Here is a 21411-nt window from a genome sequence, read left to right as displayed (position 1 = left end):
CACCCCTTCCACCACTCACCCACCAATTTGCAATTTCCCATATCTCCCAAACATCTTAGTAGCCAAGAGAGCATAGACACTTGGTATCCATTTCACCTGGTTGCAAAGAATCCCAGTAGATGGCTATAGTATTGTAGGCTTTGTAACTGTGGGTCATGGCTACTTCCTAGCTTATTGCCCACAGCCTTCATTTGTGTGCTGCTGAGGTGCTGAAGAGCATAGTACAGGTTGGGGTTACGTCTTCCTTCCAAAATAAGATGAAAATGGATTCTGCAATAGGATAAAATGTGCAGCTTCCTCTTTCAAAGCAGAATAGATCCCAGCGCATTCCAGAACTTGTAATGCACAATAGCAGGGTCCACACAGACACTTATTGCGTGGAAGATTGTGCACTGTAGATATACACTCCAGCTTGCTGCGCACCAACTGTTCATATAGACGAGTCCTTGGTAACAGAATTTGGTCCCAAAAAAAAGTGGCTGAGAAACGAAACAATTCAGAAGGCCAGAAAGCATTATGTAAAACTTGTACGTACTCTGGAAGGTATTCCTTTGTATGTGCTTTGCAGGCACTTGGAACCGTCCAGTGACTGACTGGTTCTGCTTGCTGTTTCCTTAACACCCTTTCTACATACAGTAGTGTTAGGAAATTGGTGAAACTGAGCGCAGTACAGTTCATGCTGAACAATCACACGGTAAGTCTTTCATTCCCTTCCAGCCTCTCTCATGTAACAAACCCTCACATGCAGGTGTCTGCATGCAGGCTAAAGCAAGAACCAGTCCTGTGTGTTTTCACACACAGACACACTTCTGCAGTGTAACTGCAAGTCTCCCGAATACTTGCTTCATAATAGAGACTGCTTTATGATCTCTATTCTCTTTGCCTCTTTCCAAAGCCTGCACTTAATTCTGACGTCCTAGATTTATATAGTCCCTCTCATCCAAATGATTCCTGCTTGTTTACAAACGTAATACAGGACTCTCACTCTGTCACTCCCCTCACTGAAATGCAGCCAACTCTGGGGAGGAATGTATGGCATTGGGATGCACTGCTACAGCCTAAAGGCAGAAAGTGAAGAATGCTGTGTCCAGTTGGAACTACTTTGGGAATTCAGGGAGATGAAATGGAATAGCATTCTAGCATCCTAATCACATTCCTATCTAATAGACAGTCCTACCTTTGGGGGGAAAGGGCCAAAGGATGTTTAACTGCTGCAGAGGCCAGGACCTGGGACATACAGGTCTGCCAATAGGTAGTTCTCCAGCAATGCAGTATGTTCTCATACTGTTCTGGGGTGTTGACTCAAAAGATAATTTTCAGAATCAACACCTGTTACAACAGCACTCAATGGTTTTCCTTGGAGGTTTCCTGTACTTGTGTAGGCCCTGGATCTGATCTTCTACTGTTTGCAGAGCTACTAGAAATTAATAAATAACATTGCATTAAATTGTTTTCCTGGCTTTCACTGGGAGGAAATATCAACCACAGGTGCTTGGATATGGTAATGACTCCTAGAGATACCTATATGATAGACAGATCTAATGATTGGATCAATGGCCTGGAAATCCAGACTCCTGGGTCTGTCACCTACTTGCTGTGTGACCTTGGGCAATTCTCCTAACCTCTTACCATCCCTATCTTACACATGGGGAAATTCATTGCCCTCATTGGAGGTGCAGCAAGACTTAATTGTTTATATAGCACTTAAAAATCCTCAGACTAAAGGTAAAGGGCCAAGTATCCTTGCCAAAGAACATGTGTTAATGTTATCTCTGTAATACAGGCAGCACTGGGGAGAATGGCCCTCTAATGATTTATTCTTTGAGGTTAGCTGCAGAAGTAAAGTGGATAGCAAAGTAAACAGAGTGGTTCAGTCCTGCCAAGGCCCTTGAGTATGAGTCAAAACTATCAGAGGCCCCTAAATGCCCATGAACCTCTAATATTATAAGCCTTGTCTAAACCTGCCACTCACTGTTAACTTTGCTTTTTCATTGACAGAGTGAGCACTTTTCATTCCTGGGTATTAACAATCAGTCCAACCTGACTGACATGAGATGTCGGACTACTTTCTACACTGCACTTGGGCGCCTCCTCATGGTGGACTTAGGTACTGCAACCCATTCTTACAGACCTAAGAGGAATGGGGAAATTGGGTTGCTAATTTGTACACAGGGCTCTTAAATGTTCTAGTCCCCTTGGCTGTGGAAGGTGATGACTTAGCCAGTAAAAGCTATTGGAAACAGCAGAAGCCCCACCAGGAAGGGAGAGAACTCTTGAGGGGGGAGGGATTGCTGTGATAGTCTGTACTAGCAGAAGAGAGATGCATGCCACTAATATTTAGGGCTAAGTTTTCCTTCACAAACTGAATCTTACAGACAAACCCATATGCAGTCTTGATTCCACAAAGTTCTCTCTGCATCCCTAGTCTTTTCTCCCTGTTAAGGATTGATAAAGGCACCATCTTTATTCAGAGGAACACAGGCTCCCTAAAAGTAGCACACTCAGTGCCTGTCTCTCACCTGCACACACACTGCTGTGGGAAGTGGAGTCTGGCTGGAAGGTGTCAATTCCCCTTGCTTCTCTTTCAGGGGAAGATGAGGATCAATATGAACAGTTCATGCTGCCCCTCACCGCTGCATTCGAGGCTGTGGCACAAATGTTCAGCACAAACACTTTCAATGAACAAGAGGCGAAAGTAAGTCTGAATTGTGCAAGACAAACTTTCTAGTTAATCGGTGCCTGGGGACTTTGCATCCATTCTTATTCCAACAGGGGCCTTGTCGTCCATGACTTAATCAAAACTTCCTTTGTAGTGCTTTACTCCCAATGTTTGGGAAGTGGTAGCCAAGGTCAGGGAGATCCTGATCTCTTAGAGACGGGGCAAATGATTGCTAGAAGGGGTCCAGGCATTTGGGGAAGGGAGGTGTCTCATTTACCCAGGGTAGCTCAGACACAGTGCGCGGCTTTAACCAGTGACACCTCTCAGTACCTTTTCTGCCTTGGCTTAACTTAGGTGCATTCCTGTTGCTTAAGGAGAAGGAGTGTCCAGTTTTTGAGACTGAAGGCCACCAAAGAAACACTCCATTGCTCTTGGTTGAAAGGATGGCGGGCTAGTGAGGCCGGGAGAGGGAAATATCAGGAAGTATGTCACTCAACATGTAATGTGTGTCTCCCTTCCCAATTCAGAGGACCTTGGTCGGCCTTGTGAGAGACCTGAGGGGAATAGCCTTTGCCTTCAATGCCAAGACCAGCTTTATGATGCTCTTTGAGTGGATGTATCCTCACCCTAAAATCCCACTGGCCACAACACAACTGAAGACTAAAGCTGCCTATACATTAGAATTGAGGGATCTGTGGTTCAGGGATGTTGCTCCCAAAATAATAGGGCAAAAAGGCACGATAAGGGTCATCTAGTCTAGTCCCCTGCCAAGATGCAGGATTTGAACCCCTTGAGCACCCAGTTAATTTTGTATTCAGTTAACTCTTCGTTTGTAGTTCTCCTCTTTACAGTCAAGAGAATTTGCAGCTCCTGGTGCACCTCTCTCAAGCTTTAAGAAAAAACTCCTTTTGGGAGCCCTGCTTGTGGTTTCGTATTACATTCTGCCACAAAGGAGACTAGAAATCAGTTCTAAGGTTTAGGGTTGAATTCCAAATGGGCCTAAAGGATTTAGGCACCCAAATTCCCCTGGGTTTTAATGGGAGTTAGACACCCAACTCCTTTAGGCTCCTCTAAAAATGCCACCCTACATCTCTTGCTCCCTAGGGCTGGCAGTAGTTGGGAAGTAGCCTGTTCACCTTGGTGACCCCCAAATAAGGCTGATTAAGGAGCAACACCTGTGGACTTCAGGTGTTGTCTGTAGTCTTCTGCTTGGTGGAGGCCACATGCCCATAACATGGGGCAGGCTGCTTGGAAAAGGTGAACGTAAAACGATCATGGCTGGCTTTGGCAGCAGTGGATGCGGGCGTAGAGATACCCCATTATCTCCCTTTGCCCCGAGATTTTTCAGCCATGGATTGCAGTTATTGTACTATGTAGATAAATATTACCAGCCAAATGATGGTTTAAATGGAAACACATGATGCTTCTCCAGGAGAGTAAGCCCCAGGCAGCACCAATGATTGTGTTTAGTGCCCAGGGGGAGGCCAGGAGGAAGAGAGCCTCTCTCCAAAGGCAGGGCAAGACCTTTGACTTAAGTTTAAACTGCTGACCTTTTCTTCATAATTGAAACAACAAAGTTCCTTAGCTTCTGAGTTGCAGCTATCCATCCTACATGCCAATTCTACAGCGGGCAATTGAATTGTGGTACCACGACCCAGCCTGCACTACACCTGTGCTCAAACTGATGGCAGAGTTGGTGCATAACAGGTATGAGACTCAACATCCAAAAGCAGATGGTAATTCCTGTCTTTTCACTCTCACCCATTAGTTTGAGGCTTGATGATGTTCTCTGCTGCCAAGCCATGTCTCTTCCATTTCCCTCTGTGTATGCTTTGCAAGTTGCCAGCGAAAAAAGCAGCCACTTTTTCGGTAGGGAAGCAAATATAATAGTTCACACATTAATCCTGCGTCATGACCCAGTTAAACCAAAGTGCTGTCCTTCTGTAAGCTCTTAATGGGAGAGAATGTATGGAGACACTAGATCAGAAACCAGTGTGTTTATTCGAGTACCTGTTTCTGGGCCCATTGCCATAACAGCTGAGAAATTTACATTAATTTAAAAACATGCAGTTAAAATGAGTGCTGCTCCATCTGGTGGTCAGATGACTAGTGGTTCTTTTTGCTAGCAGATATATCTCTGCCACTGTTCAGATAATTGGGAAGCTGCCTAACATGTGAGTGAAAGATTGCCCAACCTTTAGCTCTGGAGTACTGCCAGGTGAACAGAACTCTGTATGCGAGAGCACTGCTAAGTGTTATAGCCATGCAAGAAGGAAACTAGACTTGAACAGACATGGGGCTTTATTGCTCTTGAGGATCCATATTGTGCTGTTGACCAAAGACACAAGATATATTTGTGAAAGTACAAACCCTCATAGACTAAAGCCAGAAGGAACCATCATGATCATCTGCACATTGCAGGCTACAGAACCCTGCCCACCCACTCGTGTAGTAGGCCCATAACCTCTGGCTGAGTTACTGAAGTCCTCAAAGCTACTGAATCTCCCCCTTATTTGTTGAGGTGTAGGCTAGAAAAAAGATTCCCTTACTACACTTAAACTTGAAAATGTTTTCATCCGTAAGGTAGCAAACTACCTAATTGCCAAGTGCCTACATCGCAGTATGGCTAGGCGTTAGTCTCAGCACTGCCAGACCTTGCTGGAAGGCTGCCTACCAAGACGTTTCTTGGGTTTCGGTGACGGTAACATAGCAGTTATTGCTGAAGTGGGATTTCTGGCATATGTGAATTTTAATATTCTTAAACCATGTGAAACACAGGCCTTGTCTTTGGAGACAGCAGCTCTCTTGTGTCCTTCTCTGAGCTGTCTGGTTAGATAGTGCCATTATTGCCACCAGACTGGGGCAACTGCTTCTGACCTCCCACAAATGGCTCTTAAGATCAAGGATGCCACAACGTAAATCAGCAGGGCCGATGATCACTCTTTTCTCCTTCGCACAGCTGTGTGAGCAGCTGTGTATTTACTTGGTTCTGTTCTCCCTTCTAGGTCCCAAAGGCTGCAGTTTGATGTGTCCTCACCAAATGGCATCCTGCTCTTCCGGGAAACTAGTAAAATGATAACTACATATGGTGAGTCCACAGCATCTGTCCTGACTTAGCTCCTGACTGCTGGTCTCTTGGTGAGCAGGGGCTGGTGCCCTGGTCAGTGCTGCCTGGGGTTTTGAGGAGGAGACTGGGGTGGGATGCAGGATGAAGTAACTTGCCAAGTTCTTACTGGCCTTGCTTGTATAAAGGGGAAGGATTCTCTCCGAGACCTGATGCCAGACAGACGGAGTGAGAGCTTTGGGATTTTTCATGGGATTGAGAAAAGGACAGGGTAGCTCATGGCTGTTCTGGTGGAGGCCAAGCAGCAGCTGTGCTGAGCTCCACATGAGCAAATGCCTTTCTGTATGGAGTTGGGGGTTACTTGGGGACTGGATCCTACCACTAAGGGAAGCCATTAACACTGCCCTGTTCCATCAGCAAAGCCACATGCTTGCGTTCAGCCAGGCAGACCAATTCTCTCATGGGCTCTAACAGCGTGGTGTGTAGGTGAAGAGCCCGGCTACTAACCAGTTCCTGTTGGGATGTATCACATCATAGAACAGGACAAGTCATTGCTGTAAGCTTTGTTCATGAAACCAGCCCAGAGATTCAGCACCAAGTGTCCATTTTCTCCATGGTCACTCAGCCAGCTTTGCTGCTTTTTCCCCACACTGAGCAACACGCTGAGATGGGGGCTGGAAGCAGTGCTGCGATACTGAGTCTCCTTCTGTGCTTGTGCAGGAAATCGTATCCTAACACTAGGGGAAGTTCCAAAGGATCAAGTCTATGCCTTGAAGCTCAAGGGGATTTCCATCTGCTTCTCTATGCTGAAGGCTGCGCTAAGCGGCAGCTACGTCAACTTCGGTGTCTTCCGTCTGTATGGGGACGATGCACTCGACAATGCCTTGCAAACCTTTATTAAGCTTTTGCTCTCCATCCCGCACAGTGATCTTCTGGTAAGCCAACACACCTGTGATTAACCACTAGCTCTCATCTAATCACAAGCTATGTGCCAACTGCAGAGCACCCATTCCCTGTGGGCTGATTCCGACTGACACCTATACCTGAGTCGCAGACTTAGCTAGGATGTTGATATATGTACTTCTGCTGGAACATCTGCTTTTCTCTCTCCAAAGGGCAATTGCAGGTCGTGTTCGGTGCTTCATGCCCACAGGCCCACACAATTAGATATGCCAGATTCAGCAATGAAAATGCTATGACTTTGATATAGTGCCAATGTGTGTGTTCCTAGGAAGTAATTCTTCATATCTTGCTGCTTAGAAGGCTACTCCTCACTCTGACAAACAGGAGTTGTACTTGTCCTGTCCCCTCCCCATATGCTGCTGCTTGCAATAACGTATTTGGAGACCAGAGTTACAAACCAAGCTGGACTGTAGTAACGGAGACGTTGGACCTTTGGTGTTCATTGAAGGGATTTCCTAATGCCAAGTGCCATTAGCGCTAATACTGAGCCCGAGTTGCTGAGCTTTAAAGTGTTAATTCAACAACAGGGCAGCTACAGCCTTCTAGGGGGTCTTCCCCTTTTCCAAATGTGTCTAATTTCCCTCCCATCTGCCCCAGCACCAGCCAATCCTGCCAGGTCCCAGTACACACTACGATCTCCCTCTGCTCCTGAAAAGCAGGCAGTGCAGCCTCGTATGAGCTGGGACAAATGCAGGGGATTCTGACGGGCTGGGATCTATTGCATATCATCTGTCTCTGTTCTACAGTAGAGCTGCTCAGACTCCAAGTTGCAGTAAGATCTGCCTTGAAGGGAGGCACTATTAAAAAGGTGAAGAGTGCAGGGTGGGATATTAAACAGTGGCTTTTCAAGGAATAGGAGAACCGTACAGATGAATGAGCTTGTGCGTTTCCTACCTGGGATTCTGGGCGAGACAGAACTACTGCATATTCAGCACAGTCTGCCACATGCCCAGAGTCCTGTCTGAAAACAGCCCCATTCCTCCTCACAACCCCATTTACCTAAGGCTTATGCATTACACTGCAGCTCCTCTCTTCCCTTCTCTCATCGACCCAAATAATCCCTTCCTTCTCTGAAAAACACTTCATGCAAATAGAGACTTTTCCTTACCTTGTGAGGCTGTGGGCAGAGCTCTCAGCACATCAGCAATCAATGCAGTCTTGTTAGAGGCCAGCCTGACATCTGTCTTCTATACAAGCCTGTAGTACAATATTCTCTGCCCACTGCCGGCCTGTGCTGACATGCTTGGCCAGAATCTCTGCAGGGTTGGTGAGAGTTTGCATCATTATCTCACTAGACTTCCTACCATGGCAGAACCTGACCCTAGTGCCCTAAGGGCTCACACACAAGGTTGTTTGTCTGACAGGTTGTCACTCACCCATCAAAGTAGAAAGCTGCACGTCCAGCACTGGAGTTAGCTGACTAAGCCACCAAGCCGAAAACTGGATGGAAAAGATATTCCAGTATTACACTAATGAAGGAAAGGTGGCTGGATAATGTTTTGTGACACTGAGCACATAAAAGTGATGAGCTAAAAAATGTAAATGTAGCGCACATAAGATGTCTGTGGGGAATGTTTTCATAAGCATTAGTCAAGTAGACTCTCTCAATGAGCAGCTTCCAATTGGTTGAAAAGTGGGTTGAAAGGGAAGTGACTAGACTTGCTCTGTTCTGCAGGAAATCCTGTGCTTGATTCTAAATTAACTGTTAGACCCTAAAATCTCTTCCTTCTTTCCCTCTCTCTCTTTCTCTCTCTGCAGGATTACCCCAAACTCAGCCAGTCATACTATTCCTTACTGGAAGTTCTTACGCAGGACCACATGAACTTTATAGCCAGTCTAGAGCCCCATGTAATCATGTATATTCTTTCTTCCATTTCAGAAGGTCTGACTGCACTAGGTAACCATCTATATTCTTTTGGGGGTACATGCAGTGGGCTCTTTTGGGAATGAGGAGAACATTAAGGATTTTAGTATAAATTTATTTAAACCATTAATGAACTAGAGTTGAGAACTATTTATGATGTAGATTGGGGGGAGTTTGTTTAATTTTCATGGCACACCTTTTTTTGTCTATGGTAGTACCTAGAGGCCACCAGAGATGGCTGCCCCCAGCCTGGCACTGTACGTACGTACACACATGTATGTACACACACGTACACACACCCCTAAGGAACTAACAATTTAAATAGACGAGATTATAGAGCTTGTTTTGTCCCCATTTTAGAGCTGGGGAACTGAAGCACAGAGAGGTTAAGTGACTTACCTAAGAAGGTAGAGCCAGGAATTGCACTCAGTGTCCCAGACCAGGGAAGAAGAGACCCATGGTCTATAAAGATGGCTGAAATGAGTCCATGGAGGAGCAAGTGAGGACGACAACTCTGAACTCTACTGTGCATGGCAATCATCCCTAAATTAATGCCCCATATGGAAGGGGAATTCTGTTTAATCCCTTAAATTTGCAATAGAGCAGTGGGTAAAGTAATAGAAAAGTCTAGCTGTGGAGAATGGAGCTCTATAGATGAACAGGCTGAGTGTTGTTTTAGCTCAGTGAGTATTCCTGGTGCTCTACACACAAGATAGTCCCAAATAACTTGTGACCTCAGGACTCTTCCCAGCCAACACACACAGGCAGGAATAGCACTTACTGCAATGTTTCCCATTACCAGCCGTATGGTCACACCTAACATGACATGTGGTGATGATGCACAGGGAGGACATCAGTAAGATCATGTGTTACTTTGGGAAGTTAGCTGCCTGTCTTGGTGTGTCTAGTTTTATATTGCTAATGGTAACTGTACCCACATGGATGTGTGGTACTAAGATTTACCTTCATAACAACATTTTTAAACTACTATGTTGTGGGCCCAACAAAAATGACCCCCGCATCAATGGTGTCTGCTCCCTCCAAAGGAGCGTGTTAAAGGGAAATAGCTGCTTATATACCACAGAGGAAGTTGTAATGTGCTTAGCCTTCCTAAAAAGGCACTGCAGTTCCCACAACCCAAACTGTGACCGCAGGCAGCTGAGAGCATCACATGCCTGATATCTGCTGGTTACATGACAAACTGGGAAGCTGTACTGGGTTACCCTAGCTACATGCAAACACAAGTGAACACTTATGCCTTCCTGTATCCTGCACACATGAACAGGGCACAGTGAGCTAATGCAGGGTACTATGTTGTTTCACCTCCAGTTACTGTGGGCTTGCATGCTGGAGAATCATTAGAGTGTCAACCTGGCTGCTGCTGGCTGGTTTAGGATAAATTTTGGTAGGCCTCAGAGGGGAGAAGGGCTGGCCAGGTGGTGATGGGCTTGTTAGAGTGAGTCTTTCCCAGCTGTGTCTCATGGAGGGAAATGCTCGTATTGTCCCACTCTTTTTTCCCTTTTTCTTATCCTCATAGACACCATGGTTTGCACGGGCTGCTGTTCCTGTTTGGACCACATTGTCACGTATCTCTTCAAGCAGCTGTCCCGCAGTACCAAGAAGAGGACCACTCCCCTGACCCAAGAGAGTGATCGGTTCCTGCACATCATGCAGCAGCACCCAGAGATGATTCAACAGGTAAAGAGGGAAGGGGATCAGTAAGGGGGATATGCTGCTTGTTGCAGTGTGCTGTCCCATCTGGTGGTCAAAGACAGGATTATGCTGGACTCTTATCTGTGCTTTTCATCTTCTCTCTGTCACTAATTCTCAGTCCCCAGCACAGCTTCCCCGACTCTATAGCTGAAGTCCAGAGGAGCTACGGGACTTACCAGAAGCCAGCTGGGATTGGCGTAATCTGAGGAATCAGCAGGTTGTGCCTTCCCACCATGCGTTGGATGCACTGTTTTTTAAACTTAAATTTGAAAAAAAAAATAGCCAAAACCTTCTAAACTTTTTAAATATAATTTTAAAGATACCCCAATAGGTATAGCATATGTTGTGGGATTTACTGGTAGCTAGTAAAGCTGAAACCAGAAAATATCTGCCAGCAGCAAGCATGTAATCTCCTTACTCTATTTTAACGCAAGAGCCAATTCAAAAGAGGCTAGAAAGCGTCAGGAGGTTATAGAACTGTTCACAACAGAACAGAAACAGCACAGTCCTGCTGCTTAATGAGGCAATGACCAGGTTCTCCCCGTGGGGATCAACACTCTGCCTTGAGCCTTTTGCTTTATCTACTTAAGCTGTGTTTATTACCTTGTACAGCAAACAATACCTTGGTGCCATTCTGCTGCAGTTCATAATCACCTCTGCAGGATAAATTTAATTTGGTTTTGTTCCTGCAGTCGTGTTAGCACTTCTGTCATCTTCCTCTTACCGCTCTTTCCAGAACCCATGGTGAACACAGAACTGGCCAGTTTCCTTTGCTGGGTCGTGAATATAGAGTGTAAGATCTGTAATAGGAGTTGCGAAACCAGTCCTAGTCCTTTCTTCTTCGAGTGATTGCTCACATCCATTCCAGTTAGGTGTGCGCGCCGCGCGTGCACGTTCGTCGGAAACTTTTTACCCTAGCAACTCCAGTGGGCCGGCAGGTCGCCCCCTGGAGTGGCGCCGCCATGGCGCCCAATATATATCCCTGCCGGCCCGCCCGCTCCTCAGTTCCTTCTTACCGCCGTGTCGGTCGTTGGAACTGTGGAGCGCGGCATAGCTGTCCTCCACGTCCCTAGCTCTCCTAGTTATCTATCGTTATCTATCGTTATCTCTAGTTTCATTATAGTTGTTAATTAGTTTGTTAAGTTGATAGTTAAGTTAATTAGTTGTAAAGTACTTCTTCGCCGGGGGCTTAGCCCTTCCCGGCACCCGGCACCGGGCTCATGCCTGGTTCGCCGGGCTTCAAGCAGTGTGCGGCCTGCAAGAAGCCCATGCCTACCAGCGATCCCCACGAAGCGTGCCTGAAGTGCCTCGGGGAATCGCACAGATCCGACAAGTGCCGCATCTGTAAGGCCTTTAAGCCGAGGACAAAGAAGGAGAGGGATCAAAGGCTCCGAACTCTCCTAATGGAGGCGGCACTTGACCCGACGGCTTCGCAGGCCGTGGTATCGGCACCGGCACCGGATCGCTCCGGCACCGAGAAGACTCCTCGGCACCGACCCTCTCCGGCACTGGAGCCAGAGCCAAGGCCGTCGAAGTCTAATACTCCGGCCAGGCAGACCCGGCTAGAGCGCCCGGCCTCGACATCGGCCGCGGCGCCGCCGGCACCGTCAGCACCGTTGACTCCGGGCCCGGCGGGTCCGTTGAGTCCGGTGCCGCCGAGCTCCCCCATGAGATCTGGGGTTGAGATAGTGGTCCCGTCCACACCGGAGACCTTCGCCTCGGCTCGGGACCTTATTGCCCTGACTGAGCCTACTCGGCTGCCACCCCCGGTACCTCCGGTGCGGGTCGTATCCAGAGGCAAGCCCATGATGTCGGCACCGCCCAGAGACAGTCGTTCCCGATCCAGGTCCCGACGTCTTGGGCGCTCCAGATCCCGACGCCGCTCGCAGTCCCGGCACCGCTCCCCTCAGCGGTACCGGTCGCACTCGCGGCACCGGTCGGCATCGAGACGGTCGCGGTCAGGCTCCAGTCGACACCGGCACCGCGACTCCAGGAGCAGGTCCCGACGCTACTCGCCGCACCGGTCGACCTCCCGGCACCGAGCTGGTGGCAGGTCCCGGTCCCGGTCTCGCTCGACCTCCCGGCACCGAGCTGGTGGCAGGTCCCGGTCGACCTCCCGGCACCGAGCTGGTAGCAGGTCCCGGCACCGAAGCGGCGCCCGGCACCGATCAGGATCACGGCACCGTGACAGATCCCGGTCCCGGTCCCGATCCCGGCACCGATATGACTCCCGGCACCGGTCCCCGGCACCGAGACGATCCTCCGTGCCGGCCCGCGCAGACCCGTACCATCCAGGGTCGGCCCCACCGTGGCCCTCGAGACAGCCGTCCGTATCCTCCCAGACGGACAGCGGCTATGCGCTGGGCACCGACCGGCAGGCGGCGCTGTTTGGTGATCCGCCGCTGCAGGACCAAGGCCCACAACAGTGGGGATTCTGGACACCCTGGGCGTACCATCAGGCCCAGGGCCCCCAGCAGCTCCCTGCTAGGCCGGCGACTGCGGAGCGTAGGGCCCCGGAAGCCTCGTTGTCTCGCCCCCCTCCCTCCCCGGAGGGGGAGGAAGGGTCCAAGCAGCAGGACTCCGCTGTGGCTCCGGAGGCAGAGGCGAGGGCTGAGGAAGACCCTCAGTTAGACACTCTCGTGCCGGGGGTCTCATCATCCTCCTCCCCGGATGAGGCGGTGGCGGGTACCTCCTCCAACAGTCCCCCCCCCCGCTGGATCTCAGGGCTCACCAAGACCTCCTCAGGCGATTGGCTCAAAATCTGAGTCTGCAGGCGGAGGAGGTCTCGGAGATAGAGGATCCAATTGTAACCATCATCTCTTCTGATGCTCCCACCAGGGTCGCCCTGCCCTTTATACGAACCATCCAGGCCAACGCCAACACCATCTGGCAGTCTCCGGCCTCCATCCCTCCGACAGCAAAAGGCGTCGAGAGGAAGTACATGGCCCCTTCTAGGGGATACGAATATCTCCATGTACACCCGACTCCGTGTTCACTGGTGGTTCAATCAGTGAACGATAGGGAGCGTCATGGCCAGGAGGCTCCAGCCCCCAAATCAAGAGAGGCCAGGCGGATGGACCTCCTTGGCCATAAGGTGTATTCGGCTGGGGCGCTGCAGCTCAGGGTCTCCAACCAGCAGGCCCTGCTGAGCAGATATGCCTTTGATTCCTGGGTGGCAGTGGACAAATTTAAGGAGCTGCTGCCACAGGATGCTCGCCAAGAGTTTACGGCCATCTTGGACGAAGGCAAGAAGGTCGCACGCACGGCCTTGCAAGCCTCCTTGGACGCTGCGGACTCGGCTGCCCGTACCCTTGCGTCAGGAGTTACGATGCGTCGCATCTCCTGGCTGCAGGTTTCCGGCCTTCCGCCGGAGCTCCAGCATACTATACAGGACCTTCCTTTCGAAGGCCAGGGCCTGTTTTCTGACAAAACAGACCCCAGACTCAAGAGTCTAAAAGATAACCGAGTCGTTATGCGGTCCCTCGGGATGCACACTCCCGTGACGCAGCGTAGACCCTTCCGGCCGCAACAACAACAACAACAACAACGCAGGCCGTTTTCCCAGTTCCGCCAGCGGCAGGACCTTTACAGGCGCCGCGGCAGGAACGGGAGGCGCAGGCAGTCGGGGAACCAAGGGGGGCAGAACCAAGGCTCCTCAAAACCCCCGCCTGGTCCTAAGCCTTCATTTTGAAGGTGCGCTCGAGGGCGCAGTAACAGTTTCCCCTATGGATCCTTCCCCCCCCGTTTTCCAACCGCCTTTCGTTTTTCCTCCCGGCGTGGTCCCAAATAACATCGGACCGCTGGGTCTTAAGCGTGGTGCAGACGGGATACCGCCTGCAGTTTGTTTCGTTTCCTCCTTCCCGCCCTCCTTCCTCGTCCCTCTTCAGGGACCCCTCTCACGAGCAATTCCTTCGGCAGGAGGTGCAGACGCTCCTCAGCAAAGGAGCTATAGAGGCGGTTCCGGAAAACGAGAAAGGCAAGGGGTTTTATTCCCGCTACTTTCTGATCCCCAAGGCCAAGGGGGGCCTCAGGCCTATCCTCGACCTGCGAGAGCTCAACAAATACCTCGTGAAGTTGAAGTTCCGCATGGTATCCCTGGGGACCATTATTCCATCCCTGGATCCGGGAGACTGGTACGCCGCCCTCGACATGCAGGACGCGTATTTCCACATTGCCATTTGGCCGCGCCACAGACGCTTTCTCCGCTTCGTTGTGGGGGCTCTTCATTATCAATTTGCAGTCCTCCCGTTCGGCCTGTCCACGGCCCCGAGGGTGTTTACAAAATGCATGGCAGTTGTCATGGCGCATCTTCGGCGCAACCGTGTCCACGTGTTCCCTTATCTGGACGATTGGTTGATTCGGGGCACGTCGGAACATCAGGTGAACAGCCATGTCCGCGTGATCACCGGCATGTTTGCGAGTCTGGGCCTCTTGATAAACACAGACAAGTCCACCCTGAGGCCCACTCAGAAGGTGGAATTTATCGGGGCCGTCCTGGACGCCACTGTGGGCAGGGCCTCGCTGCCTCTGCAGCGGTTCCAGACCATGGTGGCGATCGTTCAACGCTTGCGGTCAGCCCCGTTGACGTCAGTGAGGACATGTCTAACCCTGTTAGGCCACATGGCGGCGTGCACCTTTGTGACCGACTACGCTCGCTCCGCATGAGGCCTCTCCAGCTGTGGCTTATCAGTCATTACAGGCCGGCAAGGCAACCGTTAGACATGTTAATCACAATCCCCCAGAAGGTCTTAGATTCCCTCGGCTGGTGGTTGGACCAGTCCGTATTGTGTGCGGGTCTTCCCTTTCACCCATCTCAGCCCTCGGTATCCCTGACAACGGATGCCTCAGATCTAGGCTGGGGGGCCCACCTAGGGACCCTGCGGACGCAGGGCCTGTGGTCCCAGGAGGAGGTGGGGCTACACATCAACATGAGGGAGTTGAGAGCGGTCCGCCTTGCTTGCCAAACGTTTTGTCATCAGCTTCAGGGTCGTTGTGTAGCCGTGTTCACGGACAACACGACGACCATGTATTATATCAACAAACAGGGCGGCACCAGGTCCTCCTCCCTGTGCCTCGAGGCGATACGACTCTGGGACTTTTGCGTAGCCCACTCCATTCACCTCAGGGCTTCCTTCCTTCCCGGAGTACGGAACACGCTGGCGGATCGATTGAGCAGATCCTTCCTGTCACACGAGTGGTCCCTTCGCCCGGACGTCGCTCTCTCCATTTTCCGGAGGTGGGGTTATCCCCGGGTGGACCTCTTTGCGTCCAAGGGGAACAGGAAGTGCCAAGCGTTCTGCTCCTTTCAGGGCAGGGAGCCGGGGTCGATAGCGGATGCCTTCCTCATCCAGTGGTCGACCCACCTGTACTATGCGTTTCCTCCGTTCCCTCTGGTTCACAAGGTCCTCCTGAAGGTGCGCAGAGACAGGGCTCGTGTGATCATGGTGGCCCCGGCATGGCCCAGACAGCACTGGTACACCATGCTGCTGGACTTGGCCGTAGCCGACCCAGTTCCCCTGCCCCTTCATCCGGACCTGATTACCCAGGACCACGGGTCTCTCTGTCACCCAGACCTGCAGTCGCTGCACCTAGCGGCGTGGCTCCTGCGTGGCTAACTGGTTCCGAGCTGCGCTGCTCCACGCCTGTGAGAGAGGTGCTCTTGAGCAGCAGGAAACCGTCCACAAGAGCCACATATTCGGCGAAATGGAAACGCTTCTCCTGTTGGTGCGTAGAGAGAAATCTCCGCCCTATGGAAGTTTCGGTAACTGAAATCTTAGACTATGTTTGGTCCCTCAAAGAGCAAGGTCTGGCCTTATCGTCGTTGCGAGTCCATCTAGCAGCTATCTCCACCTTTCACCCGGGTGCGGACGGTCGCTCCGTTTTTTCTCACCCGACGGTGTCGAGATTCCTTAAAGGGCTGGAACGGTTATTCCCTAACGTCCGTCCCCCTGCTCCAACCTGGGATCTTAACCTGGTGTTGTCCCGGCTCATGGGGCCCCCCTTTGAGCCGTTAGCTACTTGCTCCCTGCTTTACCTCTCTTGGAAGGCTGCCTTTCTAGTAGCTATCACCTCAGCTAGACGGGTGTCGGAACTCCGAGCCCTTGTGGTAGACCCCCCATACACGGTCTTCCACAAAGACAAGGTGCAGCTTAGACCACACCCTGCCTTTCTACCCAAGGTGGTCTCAGCCTTCCACGTCAACCAAGAGATTTTCCTCCCGGTTTTTTTCCCAAAACCTCACTCCTCAGGCAGGGAGCAGCAGCTCCACTCGCTGGATGTCCGTAGAGCTCTCGCGTTCTACATAGAGAGGACCAAACCCTTCCGCAAATCCCCCCAGCTTTTCGTGGCGGTAGCGGACCGTATGAAAGGGCTTCCTATCTCCTCCCAGAGGTTATCCTCGTGGGTTACGTCCTGTATCAGGACCTGTTATGACTTGGCCCATGTCCCTACGGGCTGTGTGACTGCGCATTCTACCAGGGCGCAGGCGTCGGCGCTGGCTTTCCTTGCCCGTGTGCCCATCCAGGAAATCTGTCGGGCAGCGACCTGGTCATCGGTCCACACCTTTGCTTCCCACTACGCCCTGGTACAGCAGTCGAGAGAGGATGCGGCCTTCGGAACTGCAGTGCTCCATGCCGCGACTTCTCACTCCGACCCCACCGCCTAGGTATGGCTTGGGAGTCACCTAACTGGAATGGATGTGAGCAATCACTCGAAGAAGAAAAGACGGTTACTCACCTTTGTAACTGTTGTTCTTCGAGATGTGTTGCTCACATCCATTCCACACCCGCCCTCCTTCCCCACTGTCGGAGTAGCCGGCAAGAAGGAACTGAGGAGCGGGCGGGCCGGCAGGGATATATATTGGGCGCCATGGCGGCGCCACTCCAGGGGGCGACCTGCCGGCCCACTGGAGTTGCTAGGGTAAAAAGTTTCCGACGAACGTGCACGCGCGGCGCGCACACCTAACTGGAATGGATGTGAGCAACACATCTCGAAGAACAACAGTTACAAAGGTGAGTAACCGTCTTTTTCCTTGCCTGAATCAATCCCAGCTCACTTGTAGACTGACTTCCTCTCTCTGTCATTCAGTTAATCTGCCAGGTGTATTGCAGCATATCTGCTGGGGCTGCCCCTTTTTCACCAAAGTTCCATTACTGGGATCTGTTCCTTCACCCCTTTTGGTGAAACACTTGTCCTACTCTCATGCTGCCCCCTCCTGGCAGATCTGGTTGAAAAAAGGAGCAGGGTTTGTGTTTGGTTAGAGGAAGTTGCTACAGCATGAACTGGAGCCTTAGTCTGACACAGGAAAAGACTGGAAAGTGCTTGTGTAAACCAACAATGTTAAGACCTTGGGCTTACCTTTGAGTCTAGTTCTGACTTGACCTGGAAGACCATGGAGGGGAAGACAGAGTGTGGAGAAGAGGCTTTCCAATGGACTGAAGGGCATGCTTACTTGCATGCACTCCACTTCGAGTCTTGCATGTATCTAGTTTGAGGTGGTTCCTAGACAGGGATTCCTTTGGGACAATAGAGGGAGTTTCTGCCATGGAGCCCCAACTGGCTTTTAGCTGCTGCACACATGCCTACATAGGTGTTTGTTGTAATCTGTTGGGAGCATCCATGGTCTCTCCTGATACTACTGCCTACTGCAGGATTAAGAGGCAACCTGCTGAGGCTCAAACAGGGGACATGTCAATAGTCCAGGAAGCTCTGCGCAGAGTGGAGTTAATCTCTATAGCCTCAACATCTAGGGTCAGCTTCTGACCTCCAGTTAAAGTAATGAAAGTGAGACCACCCAGGACTAGTGGAAGACACAGGCAAACCTGAGTTTCAAATAAGAGTCACCTGAAAAGAGAGTATGCTATTGGTAACACACAGTCAGCTCCAATGGCACAGGAGGGGGATGGGATGGGATGGTAAATACTGACATGCTCCCAGGGCAAGAGGTGGGTTTGAAGGAACTGCCTAACTCTGCGGACCTCCCTCTATCTTTCTTTCAGATGCTGTCAACTGTGTTGAATATCATCATCTTTGAGGACTGCAGGAATCAGTGGTCCATGTCTCGACCTCTGCTGGGCTTGATATTGCTCAATGAAAAGGTAGGCAGGCCCAACCCCTCTGGCTGGGTTAAGCTGACTTTAATCAGGAGTGACCCAAGAACTTGAGCCCAGTCTCATATCCTACAAATGAACAAGGGGTACTCAGGCAGAGCTGGGGTGTGGGGACCCAGGCCTGGCATGGCTGTGGATTGCATGAGGAAGCTTGCATGGCACTTGCCTGCACCATGATTAATTCGAAGTCCTGTGGCCTGCTCATTTTCCCAAGTCCTAGAATCTATCCAAAATATACAATGCACTCTCTGCCCTGCCCAGACGAGATGAGCTGGTGCCATTCAGCACTCTCTGAAGGCTGATCTTCCTTCTCTTGTCTCCTCCCAGTATTTCTCTGACTTACGGAACAGTATAGTGAACAGCCAGCCCCCTGAGAAGCAACAGGCAATGCACCTCTGCTTCGAGAACCTCATGGAAGGCATTGAACGCAACCTGCTAACCAAGAATAGAGACAGGTCAGTATGGAAAAATCCCTTGGCCAAAGAATCTGGTTCATGACCAAGCAGTGCAACTGACAGCTTCCCTCAAGGGGTGGCATTGCATGGTTAGTCAACCTGCTCCATGTGGCAAGGCCCCCACAACATCACGGGAAAGGGCTAGGCACCATGGACATATCAGGCATTTGTGCACAGGGAGCCAAGTGCTGCATCTCTGGGGAGTAACTCTTAAATTCCTTGGTGTAACACCAGCTCCCAGGGCCTAAAAGCCTGAACACCTGCTCAGGAACTATATGGCACTAAGGTGGGTCTCACACACTGTGTATCTGTTAGAATTGTTCCAAAGGCAAACTGGCTTCATAGTGCTGATGTGCAGGAATAATAGAGCTGTCCCTGGCTCCCCTTTCACTCTTGCACTCAGGCATGACAGCTTCCTACAAGCTGCAGTGTCCCCCTGCATCTCACATGCAGAAAGCAGCGGTGCAGGATCTTAACCTGTGCAGCTGCTCAGTGGAATGGAGCAGGGGCAAAGAGCTGCTGACCCTTCCCTTTCCCTCACCGAAAACCACCTCTATAGCATCTTATCTTGTACGTGGTTCCAACTGGCAGGCCCCTCTGTGTGCGCCCTGTTGTGGAGGGAATGGCTGAGTAGTCACACTGGCTGATGTGTCCACTGCTCCTCTGCTGCCTTCTCACTATTCACTGAAACCTGCAGGGCCAACACTGCCTGACCTGAAAGGTCCCTGACCAGATACCCTTCAGTGGAAATGCTGAGCCTGATGCATCTGAGTGGCCAAAATGCAGTCCTATAGCCCAAGGCCTTCTGCAGTAGCCTGTAGCTACTCTCCTGCTTCATGCATGATCAGACACTACGGATCCCAGCATGCACTGCTCCATCTTTGTCCCAGAATTAACATTATAGGCTGGGAGTTGGAGCCTCCTGACTATAGCAAAGTTTTAAAGGGGAGAGCAAGGGTCAGCTAGCCCTTGTAAGTGCTGCCAAGCTGCCCGCAAGGCCTCCTGCTCTAGCATGCTGGTCTGTGTTCCCTGCAGGTTCACTCAGAACCTGTCTGCGTTCCGACGAGAGGTTAACGACTCTATGAAGAACTCCACCTACGGCGTGAACAGCAATGACATGATGAGCTGACACCTTCCCCTGACTCCGCCTGTACAGAGCATCTCCTCTTTGGCCTGGACCAGAGGGGTTAACATTTCCGATGGAAAGATAAGAGGGCGTTTCTGATCCCTGCTCTTCCCTAGGGTGGGACTGCGGTGCTGTTTGGCTGCACTCCATGTCCAAGGGAGGAGGGAACAGGAGCAGTGTTAACTCACCAGGGCAGGGTGCTTCTGTTTCCTTGGGAGGGGGTGGAGGGGCATAGCCCAGGGGTGAGAATCCAACATCTCCCTACCAGAATGTCTGGGTGGAACCCTAGCACTCTGCTGCAGCCTGCCTTGTATAAACATGTACATTTTTTCATAACATTTTGAACAAGGTTTATATTGACTCAGTTTAAAAAAGTATGATTGAAATTTTTACAGAGTCTAGTGCACCAATGCTGAAGTGAGGGTTGTGTATGTGAGTGAGGAAGGTGTGTCTCATGCTGGCCTGAAGCTTTCCTGGGCAAGGGGGTGTGAAAGTGCAGAGATATATTTAGTGACAAGTTTAGAGAGAAGCAAAAAAAAATGTAAAATTCCAAATGTATATTTTTTCTTATAAGCCCCTTTAAATCACAACTTCCTGTTACCGTTTCCCCCTTGTTATTAGGAACTCTAAGCCATGCTGTATGATTATCCAGCTGTGCTAGCCCATGGGTGTCTCCCCTCTACCCTGTAACAGTAGAGGCTGTCCAGTTGTCATTCAGCTTAGGGCCCTTGCCACTCAATGTGGGGGTTGGGATGCTTCTCCCCCTGCCTGTCCCCAGAAGCCCCACAACGTTTTCCTTTTAATTGTAAATTGTCCCTTTGTTTCCTCTCTGTAAAGCTGGAAGTGCAGGTGGAACAAGAGCCCTCTAAAGGTTGAGCTTGTCCATAGTACTTGTAAAAAATCACAGCCCTTTGTTAAAGGACACAAGTGCGCTCCCACTGAGCAAAAGAACTGCCGTGTCTTCCCTCGAGGTAGTGCACTCCTGAATATATGGTACAGCCAAGAACATAGGATTTTTGTGTTCAATCTACCACCATGGGGGGTTCTTAATAACAAGGTCTGCATAGCATGAAGTACCTAACATCCCCCTTAAAACAAATACATTTTTCTAAACCACCATATTAAATGTTTTGGATATAAAATTTACTTACAGAAGAAAGTTAAGGGGGGGAGGGGACAACCTGTTTGCCTTGTACTTTTCCACTATTGTTGCTGCTAGTTGTGTGCATCTCTAGCTCAGCTCTAACCCACCGACACTGTCCTTAGGTTTTATTTCAATTTCTCTTCCCTGACACCCACTCAACTTTTTTTTTTTTTTGTTCTTTCCTCTGGCGATTGTGTGTTGGGTCCTTTTTTGTGTGAGCAGATTGCTGGTTGACTTGTAAGGGTGTTTGCTGCATACAGTGTAAGCATTGTGACTGCAAATAAACTTCAATGGTTTCTACTGAGCAGTGTCTTT

General features: G+C 50.5%; 1 protein-coding gene across 3 annotated transcripts in view; it reads left to right on the top strand.

Moving 5' to 3' along the window:
* The window catches only part of XPO7 (exportin 7), an 88122-nt gene extending 66722 nt beyond the window's left edge, over nt 1–21400 (top strand). For 2 of the 3 annotated variants that reach the window (XM_030552119.1, XM_030552120.1), the window contains exons 18-29: nt 631–694; nt 1999–2107; nt 2589–2695; nt 3187–3275; nt 4259–4366; nt 5665–5747; nt 6444–6658; nt 8445–8583; nt 10088–10248; nt 18261–18359; nt 18699–18826; nt 19862–21400. In XM_030552119.1, the coding sequence (XP_030407979.1) occupies nt 631–694; nt 1999–2107; nt 2589–2695; nt 3187–3275; nt 4259–4366; nt 5665–5747; nt 6444–6658; nt 8445–8583; nt 10088–10248; nt 18261–18359; nt 18699–18826; nt 19862–19955 (1396 nt within the window). In that variant the 3' untranslated portion in view covers nt 19956–21400. Of the gene's footprint in view, nt 1–630; nt 695–1998; nt 2108–2588; nt 2696–3186; nt 3276–4258; nt 4367–5664; nt 5748–6443; nt 6659–8444; nt 8584–10087; nt 10249–18260; nt 18360–18698; nt 18827–19861 lie in introns of those variants that run through there. The other variant, XM_030552121.1, reaches the window with a different exon arrangement.
* Nucleotides 21401–21411: the final 11 nt, after the last annotated feature.

Source organism: Gopherus evgoodei, chromosome 2, assembly GCF_007399415.2.
Source record: "Gopherus evgoodei ecotype Sinaloan lineage chromosome 2, rGopEvg1_v1.p, whole genome shotgun sequence".
Taxonomy (NCBI): Eukaryota; Metazoa; Chordata; order Testudines; family Testudinidae; genus Gopherus; species Gopherus evgoodei.
Note: the sequence above shows the minus strand (reverse complement) of the source record. Positions and strands in the feature narration are given on the sequence as shown.